General features: G+C 42.5%; 1 protein-coding gene across 3 annotated transcripts in view; it reads left to right on the top strand.

Moving 5' to 3' along the window:
* DENND2A (DENN domain containing 2A) overlaps window positions 1–13,505 on the top strand; it is a 398,086-nt gene that overhangs the window by 250,578 nt on the left and 134,003 nt on the right. For all 3 annotated transcript variants that reach the window (XM_085651922.1, XM_085651923.1, XM_085651920.1), the window contains one exon: window positions 3,840–3,917. In XM_085651922.1, coding sequence (XP_085508048.1) covers window positions 3,840–3,917 — 78 coding nt within the window. The remainder of the gene's footprint in view (window positions 1–3,839; window positions 3,918–13,505) is intronic.

Raw genomic sequence — 13,505 nt, 5'->3', positions numbered from 1 at the left:
TACGCAGAAACAGCACAGTGAGTAGGAACATCTGCTTGCATGACATAGGATGTCAGGACGATGCGAGTCCTAAAGCCACAACCGGGTAGGTAATTAAAAAAACAAGCATTTGCGAGAGTTTAAAATATTGGCATTGTAAATGACAATGCCTTTTATTTGTTTTAAAAACCAACACATAAATAAAAGGCATTGCCATTTACAGTGCCAGTAGCTCAAACTCTAACAACTGCGAGACCTATTGCATTGCAAATGCTTGTTTTATGATGTTTTCCTCGAAAGAGAGGAAAGGTCTGTGTCAAGTAAAACTAAACAAAAGGAAAGGTGCAGTGGTCCCATGAAACTATTACACATACACGTCGAAGAAGTTTCTTTCTGGAGAGTTGCTATTTTTTGTATGTCTGGTGTTAGGCACACAGTTTTGACCTTTCTAAAATTATATATTTAATATACTTATTTGGGTTTTCAGCAACCCCTCTTCATCCATTGGTCTGCTATTTTCATGCACATTTTTCTCCTGCTCACTGCAACATGAGGGAAAGGTTCAGCCTATTTCAGACATTAACTAACTGTACTGCGAGTGACAGCCTTCAGCTGTACTCAGCAGGAGCTCATTCCTACACAAAGTAGGAAGCTCCCTTCCATGCAGGGATACTACAACAATGTGTGTGTTTAAACAAAAACATGTTATTGGTAGCCAAGCTTTTTTTTTAATATACAACCAAGAGTCTGGCGCTTCCCCAACAATAAGGTTTCACAAAAATAAAGTATTGGCTGAGCCAGAAGGCTGGAAGCCAATGCCCTATTGGCTTTTCCAAAGCTTGTTTCCGTTTTTTAAATCTTTAAGTAATTGATGCGTTTTGGGGTGGTAAACATGCACTCCACTTAGTATCTGTAGCTCTATGAGGATCATTACTGAATTGGTCACATGGGATACCTAGAAAGGTTCGCTGATTGACAACGAATGAAATGGTAGAATTCGAAAATCGAATTTGAATTAATAGAAATTTGATCAAAAGAATACATTCTATTACACAAAAGCGATCACCTAGCCAAACCCGACCGCCCGCCCACAACTGCGGAAATGTAAATCCCTCTTGTTTTACATCAAAGGCAGTCTTGTAGACAAACATATAGCAAACATGCTTTCTAAGCTCTGAAATCTGTCTCCTATCATTTGTTGTCACAGTGCCAAGTGACATAACATGTTGAGTGTGCTTGGGGCTGATTATCTCTGGTGCTTCCTGTGTTGGGCTGATGTTCCATATGCAGCTTCCCCTCCCCAAGCCATGGTGTTTACGCTGTGAGTCTTCCTGTTCAGTTCTTTACCCTTCGCTGTCTGTTTCTTAAATGCTGTTTACTAGGTTTACAAGTATATTATTACACCAACCTCTAAAAACATATGGTTTTAAATATCACAAGCCTACACACAAAAGTAAGCTATTCAAATACATTTCTTCTGGAAATTCCATACTCTTGTTCATATGTTTCCTATTTTGCGTAACTCAAGCAAGAATATTTTTTAAGGCTATATTGTCTGGGTTGTCTTAAACGAAGGATCGCTTTGGAATACTATTAAATCCAAGGCTTGGTTGGATTCTCCAGTGTATGTTGTTTGCTAAGAAAGAAAGGAATTTGTCTAACTAGGGTAGGATTTCACCCAGACTGTCTTAAAGCATAAAGGTGTCCAGCTTCCCTACCGCTGGCATAACGCTTTTTCATAAGGTCCTTAGCAGACCTGCATCTCTGTGCTGCATTGTTCTGGACTGTATTTCTCGATCATGTGTATTGAGGCCAGATATGGTGGACTAATGCAGCCACTGTAGGGGCCTGTGTTTGACCTCATGGTCACAGGTTCAAATCCCGACAGGTCCACTCAGCCTTTCTTCCTTCTGTGGTTGATAAAATGAGTACCATTGACTTGGGTAACAATAAACATCTATTATTCAGCGCCAAGATACCTTTCTGGGTGAACGTGTGCTTTACAAATACACATATTATGCTATTGGGATTTTTATTGAAGTTCCCCCTGCTCAAGTTTTCGTTTGTTGTAGCACATGTTAAAAAACCTGTTTTTCCACCAGAACTGCGCTCCGTATTCTTCCTTCTGACAGTCACTTCAGATGGTTTGGGCTGGGAGGAGTGGGGCCTTTTGCTCTTTGTAAGTGACTAACTTATCTGTACTTTTTCTGAGCTGGCAGCACTACTGACTGTCTTAAGCACCATCTTCCCTAATGCTTCCGGTCATTAAAGGTCACTTCCTGCCTTAGAGGTACTGGTAGGAATATGGGTATGTCTCCAGATGCTTCCTTGCACTTAAGAACACCATCTTCCAGTCTAATTTTTACTTCTACAGAATTTTGCTTTGTATAGATTTAGTCCGGTTGGTTCAGTTGATGTGAATCAGGACTGCTACACCCAAAATATTTTAGTTTGAGTAAAAGCCCATTACTGAAAGATGGGGTCACTTTTAGCATAGCGGCATCTGTTTAACTTATTTATATCACCCATGTTCCTCTTACAAACTCTAAAGAAAGCATGTTCGATGTAGGGTCTAGAGATCAAGTGACTTGTATCATATGCCTTGTACGCCTAACTGCCCTTCACTTCATCTAAGCTGAGCACGGTCTCTTTATTTTCCTTTATAAAACCTAGTTTAAGATTTTGAACAGTGATGGGAGGGCCAGTTTGCAACACTTGAACCCCATGATCAAGCTAAACTAATCGCAGCTGAGCAGCATGAGGCTTCATGATCACTCAGTAGGTGGGGCCAACACTGGTCAGTTCCTAACTGGACTTTTCAGATCAGTTCAAGATGGCGGGCCTACACAGCACGATTTGTGGAACACAGTGAACAGCGTGTCGCCCCATTCTGTGTGCTGTGCCGTGCAGACAGTCACACAGCCTGTGGGGCACTCGTGTCGGCAAGAGGCCTAGGCTTAATGATCTGTTTTGTGTAGCACATCTTTCATCTGTGCTTGGGTTTCTACGGATTCCCAAAACCAGGTTGGAGAGTTAGAGGGGGATTTACATTGTATCATGGACTGAGCAGCACCAAGCTGCCTCAACAGATCAGTGCTTTTGCAAACTCAGTTTTCAATACCTTACTCACTGAAGGTTGGAATCCAGTTATATGGCTGGTTAGATAGGCCGACTTCCAGTCAGATTCGCCAAGTCGGGTACATATATGGTTACACAGGTATGTATATGTACAGACCCCTGTTAGGTCAGCTAACTAGTTGTGGGCAGATAATGAAAAATGATATTGAACAAAACAGTGACTAGTGATTTTAGTTATCACACCATTAGCTGACGACTGCATGGCTGCGATATGGTACACCCTATATATGTTTGCAAGCACAGTAGTGTAGACTGATGCTTGTCACAGCAATGAGGAAGGACACACCGCATTAAATAGAAAGATATTCGGGGTTAGTATTGTTTTCCTGGTGTTTTCTTATTATCAATCTACAGTCTTGCTACCCTTCATCACCGTGGCAGGAAGGTGGTCACAAAGGAATGAACTGATTTTTGGGATGGTTTGGCATGGCAAATCTGGTGATGGAACTGAATCAAGGGGTTTGATGAGGGTCTTAAAGTCATCAGTCTATGTATATACAGGTACACCCCTCTCCCCTCTGACCCACAACCTTTCCAAGAATATTTCAAATTGGATCACTAGAAAGTCTAGTGACCTATAACAAGCATCAAACTTCTATAATCAGTGCTACAGGTAAGTAACTTATTTCTTCTCCAGTGTCCTTTGGAGCCAGATGATGCTTCAACAGCAGGCATTCAACATTTTGTAGTAAAAATCCTGTTACGTTTTTTTCTTTTTGTAGCCCGGCAGTAAAGGGAAGCGTCTTCCAGAAGTATACTGCATCGTGAGCCGCCTCGGCTGTTTCAACCTCTTCTCCAAGGTGAGCACGAAAAGGTGAGAGGGAGGAAACCAGGGAGAGTTGGGCAGGTAGAGATAGTTAAAATAGGGGAGAGGCAATGATGAGCTGCCAGAGAAGAGGCTAGAACAGAGGCAGTGACAGTAGAAGGAAGAGAGGGAGCCGGATGGCTGAGAGTGAATGAGAGCATAGAACGAGGCCTTGTGAGGCGATGAGAGACGTAAGAGTAGGCAGTAGTCGTGTATGGCTGGTGCCTTCGCAGTTGACAGTCTGTTAAGTCTGCCATTTGTATTTAGAGCTGTACAGCTGACTCTAATTTAATACACTGGTTGTTGGGTTCCTACATTTCAAGCTTTGCAAAGGAATATGTTTTGTAATCAAGTCAATCAAATCAAACGTATAAAGCGCCTAGCTGCCTCACAAGCTATCCCAGCAGTAGAAACCGACTAAGAGGTGCACATCAAGCAGAACCATAGCCATGTCTTAAGTGCTGCCCTGAATTGATTATCATTGGCCATTTGATGCAATGAAAGATGAAGTTCATTCCAGGCCTTGAAATCTAAATAAGTTAATGACCGCCACCACGAGGGGTCAGCCTAACCCTGGATGTCTTCAGTAAAAGAGCATCTGAAGGTCTACGAGATCTTTTAATGAAACAAATTCAGTTGTGAGAAACTCCAATCTAGGTTTGGATCCGAACAGAATCAATGCCGATTAATGAGTGCGTCAAAATTCAGGACAACTGGTGACTTGCCACATTCAACACAGTGGACCAGACCATGCTACTCTGCTGGTGTCAAATGGTGAGACTGGGACACCTCATCTGCTATGGGCAAAAGGTTATTTGTGGATTACCAAAGAAGCTGAATTCAACATTTACATTGAACCACATATGAACCTACTCTGATCCCTCAGCATACATTTCCACTCCTACCTAGACGACGTGTAGATTTACTTTAACTCCAGATGCCTCTCCACTGAGTCTGAAACTGTAATCAACTGTCTTACTAGAATCGAAGTATGGACATAAGATATGAGTTATGGATCTTTGTCTGAACTCGCAAGCGAGAGCAGATGTAAAAGTCTCATTCTACCAAATCAAACTCCTATGAAAAATAGCTCTCCTGTTCATCCCCACCTAATATCAACCCATGTTATGAGGAACCCTGATCCTCAACTCTAGACTTTTGTAATATCTTGAATGCAGCATACCAGCATCGAAAACAACAAAAGGCTTCAAAATGTATGACATGGCTGGAAGTTTGGCCTGTTTCATATAAGAAAAAAGAGCGAACCCGTAGCACATACTTTAAAAGTCTTTACCTGCTCCAGCAAAAGCCATAAGTTTCATGATTTTGGACCTTGTATATAAATCAATAGTGGGGCCGACCTTGTGCGTAGATGTCTAGTTGGACACTATGTAGAGTTTGGTGTCCGTGTTCGATTAGTGAGGATACCAGGCCTAGATAATGCCAAGTAGGGTAGCAGATCTTTCTTGTACTTGGGACCCAGGCTCTGGAATAGTCTCCCACTGGTTTTGATAGAAGAAAAGTTAAAGTTTCCTAAATAACAGGTGATTATGGTCCTCCGACGTAAGGATTATTCTACAATTCAATTCAATTACTTTATTCGAATACATATTGTAGCCATAAAATTATTGTACTAATTTAGCACTGGTACACCCGCTGGGTAACTGTTCATGTTTAAGGAAAATCAATCCTCATCAAACCATACAAGTAGTTCAGACCCATGGATTGGTCAGTGAGCTATACACATATCGGCATGAGAAATCTGTTTGGTGTGCAGTGTGATGTCCTTTAAGGTTTTCGTTTGTTCTATAGAAATAATACAATAAATAAAATAAAACCTTACTAATTAACTTCTTCTGTTAACGATGGAGGCACCCGTGGGCCTGAAATCACACTACAATAACGGTTATGCTCCAAAGATGAGCTGGTGGATGTTTGCAATTTAGCTGCAAGGGTTTGGGTCATTTCACTAAATCACAGTAATAGCAAACCTAGATGATTGCATGGGATAAAGAACTGTCTAGAACATATTATGGGTTAATATGTGAAATAAGAATTCCTCGGTTCATTAGGTTTGTAGCTAGTACACAAAAGATTTATATTTTCACAGATTTTAGATTACAAAAGAGACGCTATTGGATGGTTGAACATTGAAACAGCCAGCACGTGTTTCACCCCCACATAGCCGCGCAGGCCTGTTTTTCAAGACCGCAAATATATCATAAACCAAACTATTTCACAGATTGTTTAGTGAGGCACTACAGTTACGCAAATACACACAACAAAAGGTTGAGAAATGAATCTCTCATGCCTAGAGATCTCATATAGCTATTGTTCAATACAGAGCTTTTTTTATATCCAGCAAATGACAGGGAAAAGCAGAATTGTGCAAACAAAAGACACATGAGGGACTTGAGGTATGGGGGTAGCACAGGCCGAGCACTGATAAGACCATGTTTTGGACTTAGGATATTGAAAGAAGCTTTTTGTCAGGTGTTTGTCGCATTATGAGAGGGACAGCCGGGGAAAGGGGCGCCAAAATGGCCTTTTTAAATGGAACTAGAAAAAGGCATGGGGTATTTATGATATAGCCGTTGACTTAAAGGCCATACACTTAGTCAGATTGGCTATGATACGTTTCACAGAAAAGAGAAAGGGATAGAGAGAGTTGAAGTAGTGCAATTATAAAAGCCCAGGACTGACATAGCCCAGGGGGTTCTGGAGGAGTGTGCGCTGTCTTTTTTTCGCCCCGGGGTATTATTGTATTACAGAAGGGTCTGCAGATGCTTGTGCGGTCACTTCTCTAATACTGATAATGCCCTAGTGCTATTTATTTATTTAGTTTTTTATGGCGCTGGCTAGACACGGAGGTATCAGAGCGCTTTACATGAGGAAGAAACATTGTTTCAGAACATGGTTACAAAGTTACATCAGTTACTGGAGCGTAGTTACAGGAATTACATGAGTACAAAAGCATAGCATAAACATGAGGTAAAAAATAGGCAAGGGGAGAGAAGATTAGGGGAGAGAGAGAGAGAAGGAATATGGGCGGTAGACGGTGAATAATGGAGGGAAGGAGGGGGAGGGTGTAGGAGGCACAACTGGGAGACGAGGAAAAACAGTGTCTGACGTCCGGCTGGATAGGTGACGGCCGAGGGGTAAACCAGAGCCAAACTCGTCTATTGCTGCATGGGACAGCTCCATCGGTCATCGGCCAAAGGTTGCTCGGGCACTGCAGTACATACAGAAAGGTTATAGTTTCTGCCTAGGGGGGCATAGTCCAAAAGTTCCATTGAGCGCACCGGTCCCAGTGTACAGTTCTGTGCTCTCGGTGGTAATGTGATGAAAAACCCAGGCCTCTGCTGTGTGAGACTCCCTTGTCGCTGTGGACTCTCTCGGAGGGGTCTCAGACTCCAGGGTATAAATGCTGGATCCTCCCCAACAAGGGGAGAAGGAGTGCATTGGAAAGGGGCCCACTCATGGTGGCCATTATTAGAAAGTTGGTGTGTCAGATGTCCCCAGTGGCGGCCATCTTAGTCAGGCATTGGGTACAGCTCAGTACACTCCTCGCGTCTGGTCTTCACATTGTTCCTCTGTGGTCCCAGAGGTCTCCCGCTTGTGACTTCACTCTTATCTGGAGCATCCTGTGCCTTTGCTACTGAGGTTTGCTCGCTTTGGTGCTGCGGCCGCCATTTTAGGAACCAGCGTGCCGCAGGATTCCTAACCCGCTCCATGCCTGATGCTACCTCCTTACCTATGCCTCACTGGCCTTAGGGAGCGCAAGTAGGAGCACTCCAGCTGAAGAATTAAATGAAAGAGCAGTAACTAAAAAACATGGCAGACCAGGGCATCTCCGCTTAAGGTCACAGTAGCGTCGCTGTTGCATTATATTAAATGAGCCGCATTCCTAGAGGTTTAAGTGTGAATAGAACGCTCAAATTAAATTAAGAAAAATTTAAATTAAGCCACCCATCGTTCAGTGAAGATTACCCGGACTCTTTCAGCAGTTAGAATTGAAAAGACAGTTAATAGTGTGCCCAGGCCATCGCCTGGAGCTGGCTCCGCAACGGAGGCTAAATGAATCGTCCAGAACTTATCAGTCCATACCACCGTGGGCCGCGCCAGGAAAGACCTCCCCATCAGAAAATGTTTGTGGGTGCACATCCGGGGCCCTCGCAGATCTCCTCCTCTCTGGAGTCAGAATGGTGGACCGAGGCTCTCCACTGTTCCGACGCGGCTGTCTCCTCTCAAGAGAGACTGCCTCGGCACCAGCAGGCAGGGGACTGAGGCTCCACTGTTCCGACGCAGCCGTCTGTGAGGACAGGAGAGAGGGTGTGGTATCCTAGGTTATAGAACCATCTCCATTATTGGTTCTGTAACCTGGGAGCTTGTATTCTGTAACCTAGGAGCTGGTAGCGCCTGATGTCATTATAACTGAAGACTGTGGCCTCAGTAGTTGCTTCTTGGAGCGCTCTTATGGATGACGTCTATATTTATGGAATCCTAATAAAATCCTGCTTCAAATCTATCATTGCCTACCAAGTTCTACTTATTACACTGGCGACGAGGGTGGGATCCTCCTTTGAACTGGTCTAAATGGAAGAAGGTATTTGCTCACTATGCAAGTCTGTGGTGCCAATTTGAGTGCCGAGAGGAAAACATCACTTTTATTACATTGTCTTGGCTCAGAAAGCCAAGAGGTTTATGAACATATCTCAGAACTCACAGAAGATAGTGTTGCAGACCTTAACCCCTTCCCCGCTCATGACGGAACCGCTCCGTCATGAGCCACGGTTGCCGTGTGCTCATGACGGAGCGGTTCCGTCATGCCACGACCGTTGGCGGCCGCTCCGCCCACGCGGCGCTGTTTCCCCGCCTGTGCGGGGGGACAACGCAACTGGGCGGAGTCATGATGGAACCGTTCCGTCATGAGCACAGCTCAACCGTGGCTCATGACGGAGCGGCTCAGTCATGAGCACAGCGCCACCGCGCTGCCCCCCCGCTTCCCCCAGCGCTGCGGCGGAATTCCCGCCGCAGCGAAAGGGTTAAAGAATATGAGATTGCAATAAAGAAACTTGATATTCATTATCTTCCTAAATTGAGCATCGTTCTAGAGAGGTATCATTTTCCAAAAAGGATGCAACATGAAGGAGAGACGGTTGAACAATATATTACTGTCTTAAGTAAATTGGCTTCAACATGCTGTTTTGGAGCATCTTTAGATGAACGCCTTAGGGATCAGTTCATGTTAGGCAGTAATTTAGAAAAGGCAAAAGAGTCTATGTGGGAGAAAAAGAATCCATCATTACATGAAGTGTTAACTATTGCCAAAACTTCGGAACATTCAAAGGCTTGTGTATAAGTCATTAAAAAATATGCTGTAACAATTAAAAATGGTGACACTAGTGTAAAGGTTGTAGTAGGAAAGGACAAAGACAAATTTCAGAAGTCAAGGCAATGCAATACCAAGTTTCTTACACAAAACAAGTATTCAAACAAAGTTTTTGTGGGAAAGTACTTTCGGTGTGGGGACATGGGTCACTTGGCTAATAATAAGTTGTGTCCAGGATGGAAAGCTACGTGTAAACATTGTGGCAGGAAAGGTCATGCTACTAAGTGCTGTAGATCGACCTTGTCTTCAGTCAAAAACAAAGTTAGAGAAGTAGACTGTGATGATGATGATGACTCTGTGGGAGAAATAGTTATATATGAAAACTGTGTTGAAAAACTTGATGGTCCACTTGAAAATGTATTAGTGAATGGTAAAGAAGTACTAATGCTTTTTGACTCGGCTGCAAAGATCACTTTGCTACCTTTTAAGTTTTATGAAGAAAAACTTGAAAATGGGGTAAAACTGTTAAAACTTGATATTATGCCAAAAGGTTATGGTGGTGAACCAATAAAATTAGCTGGTTGCTTTTGGGGTTCTATAGAATTTAAGGACAGGATTATTGCGGGTAAGGTTTATGTTTCCATCAAAGGAGATTCATTAATAAGTTGGGTACATCAGCGTGATCTTTGTTTTTCTTGATCCAAATGCCAAGCCAATGGTTTGTTTAAGAGAGAAACCTACTGTTAATTCAGTTCAAATTGATTGTGACAACTTGCTGGAGAAGTTTTCTGATGTTTTTAAAAATGAACTTGGATGTTAAAAGAATTATGTTCATGAGATCAGATTAAAAGAGAATGCTGTTCCCAAAGCTGCCAAGGTCAGGAATGTTCCCATGCCTGTTAGAGATAACATGAAACTTGAGTTAGACAAACTGGTTGCTAATGGGATAATTGAAGAGGTGGAGGCTTCACAACGGGTTTCTCCTGTTGTGATGGCCCGTAAGGCCAATGGTGAAGCTCGTCTTTGTGTAGACTTGAGGGAGTTAAACAAAGCTGTGGTTATTGATCATTATCCCTTACCCAATATTAGTGAAATGCTTAGTATGCTAAATGGTGCAAAGTACTTTTCATCTGTTGATATGAGTTTGGCTTACCACCAAATCAAACTCACTGAAAAGTCTCAAGAGTTAACTACATTCACTACACCCTTTGGTACTTTTAAATTCATGAGGATGCCATTTGGTCTTATATCGGCAGCTTCCGTTTTTCAGCGGGCAATGGAAAGAATATTGAAGGGTGTAGTGGGAGTAAAGATTTATCAGGATGACATCCTGATTTAGGGTTCTACAGAGATGGAACTTTCTTTGGGGGCGAAAATTTGAAATAAAGACAGATCACAAACCCCTCAAGGAGGTCTTTTCAAAAAAAGGTGTGGACCAGATTTCTGGTAGAATACGTCGATGGGTCATTGCTCTTCAAGAGTTTGATTTTGAGATAAACTATGTTCCTGGCGCTTTCAATTTGCAGGCAGATTGTCTTTCTAGTTTGGTTAAGGATTCTGAAGCTTATGTGGACTCTTCAGAGGAGAGTTTTGCAGGTGAAGACTTTCAAGAAAATTTTAATGTTTGTTTTGTTACCGAAGGAATTATACAGGAGACGGAATGGAAGTCTTCACTAGAAAAGGATGTTTGTTTGCAGAATGTGATGAAAATGGTTTTGGAAGTTTGGTCAGTTAAAAATAAGTGTGAGGCAGAGTTACTAGGTTTTTGGGAAGTTCGCAATGAGCTCTCAGTTGTTGATGATTTACTTATGAGAGGGAGTAAACTGGTACCTCTTGAGATTTGAGACATGTTTTGGTTAAAAGGGCTCATTCCAGTCATATGGGAATTTCAAAAACGAAAGAAAGAGTCAGGGAAAGTTTCTGGTGGCATCAATGGATTTTATGATAGAGAGGGAGGTTAGAGAATGTTTGGTTTGTGCACACAGTGATAAGGTGTTAAAGTGTAGGACACAGGCGATGGTTATTAGGAAGAGAGCTGGTGGTTCATGGGTTGACATTTCCATGGATATTCTTTGTCCGGTAAGAGTCAGTTCGCAAAACAGCTATGTCTTGGTTTGTCTAGATATGTTTTCCTGGTGGCCAGAAATCAAAGTTGTGAATTCCATTGAGTCTAGTGATGTCATAAAATTCTTAGAGGAGCTGTTTGAAAGAGAAGGTTTTCCCTGCAGTCTTCTTACGGATAATGGTGTTCAGTTCACCCCTAGACAAGTTGAAGAGTTTCTAAACGAGAGAGGAGTGAATCATAAGAAAGCTTCACTCTATCATCCAGAATTTAATAGGGTTGTTGAACGCTTTAAGATTTTGAAAGAGAGTTTGCAATTGTCCCTTGTTTCTGAGTCCAGCTGGGTTGAAGGTTTGAGAAAAAAAGTGAGAGTATAGGTTGACTCATTCAGTACAGGTGTTTCACCTTTTTGTTTATTTAAGGGGAGATTACCTTGTTGTGAGGTAAGCCCTAGTTGGCTTATTGAGAAAAGGTTGATAAAGACATTTGTGTGCCCACAGGTTGGGAAGCAAAAGAGGAAGCAAAGAAATTGAAGTCTAAAGCAGGATTTGATTTGAGGAAAGTTGTTAAAGAGACAAAGGTTCTGGTAGGAGATTGGGTGAGAATAAAATCTCCTAAAAAGGGGTAACGTGTTCTAAATTCAGTATGCCTTGTCGTGTTAAGAAAGTATTTTAAAATGCTGTGAAAACTGATGACAACACGATTTGGAACTTGAGCAGAGTTTCAAAATATGTTTCTTTGCCTTCAAGGGATTTAAAAGATATCGCTGAATCTGGATCAGCTCCTTTGACGACTAAAAAAAATTGTGTCTGGCGATATGGTAGTCAGACTTAAACATGAGAAGTGTAAACCAGTTCGTTTTCATGATTGTTTAATTTTCTATTTGTATGTATGAAGAGGTTTATTTGTATTTTTTATTTATTTATTGTTTTTTTTGTTTGTTTGTTTTTGCTGTTTTGTTTATTATCAGTAAGAAGGTGATGTGGTACCCTAGGTTATAGAACCATCTCCATTAGTGGTTCTCTAACCTAGGAGCTTGTATTCTGTAACCTAGGAGCTGGTAGCTCCTAATGTCATTGTAACTGAAGACTGTGGCCTCAGTGGTGGCTTCTCAGAGCGCTCTTGTAGATGAGGTCTATATTTAATGGAATCCTAATAAAATCTCTCATCGCCTTCTGAGCTCTACTTATTACAGAGGGCCTCTGCACCAGCATGCAGGGGACCATCGAACGCCTTGAGAGGATGCGCAGTCATTTGCATGGGGGCGTGACTCCATCCAAATGAGGGAATCATTTCACCTCTGCACCAGCCCCCAATTACAGATGCTAGTGCAGAGGCAAACAGGTGCTTCGGAGGCACAATAACAAGGTGCCACAAAAGGTGGTGCTTTGTTTGTGCAGCCCTATGGAGGGTGCAAATGGGTTCTGTGGACCTCCATACATTTCCCTGCAGGCAGGGGCAGTTACTCACTTTCATCTCTGAATCCTGCTAATACATTTTTTATGTCTAGGACAGAGGACAGATAGCCATACTAGAGTTATGGTAGAGGATACTATTTGAGAGCTATTCAAAGGGGAGGAGTGACCTTGTTGTGAGTACCTTGAAGTGAGGAACACTGGACTAGCTTTTCTCCTTTTTTGCAGGGATCACAGACCTGCTGATCCTAGTTGTATAACACACAATGCTCAGACAGCCACTCACCCTTGAAGTACGGATGAGCACACTTACTTTTACAAAGGGGTAGTGGTAGCTCTCACCGCCAAGGGTACAGAAAAATACTGCACACCTACTGTCTATTCAGCTGCTTCAACCAGGCAGTCATCTGTAGTCTGCTGGGATTCCCCAGTAATGTTTGTGACACAGGACAACGTGATGTACCCACACTGTGGCTACCTAAGGGGCAGCTTTGATGGTGTTTTGTCAAAGTTTCAGAGTTTGCCCGTGCTCTTGAATCGAATTGGCAAGGTTGTATTGCATATAGATCACTTTTTAGTATTTTCAATAGATCGATCTACACTGCGGATGCACCACCAGGACCCATGGTGGTATACTTCGAGTTGTGGCAGTGGTTCTGGGAAAAGAAGTGTGTAATAACAATGGGGTAACCTGTGTCCCTCAGAACCTGGGTATATATATGGAAAGCTATAATGGTTCTGTCGGCAAAGAGCAGTTGCTTCACAAATAACAGG

Source organism: Triturus cristatus, chromosome 4_1 (genome assembly GCF_964204655.1).
Source record: "Triturus cristatus chromosome 4_1, aTriCri1.1, whole genome shotgun sequence".
NCBI lineage: Eukaryota > Metazoa > Chordata > Amphibia > Caudata > Salamandridae > Triturus > Triturus cristatus.
Note: the sequence above shows the minus strand (reverse complement) of the source record. Positions and strands in the feature narration are given on the sequence as shown.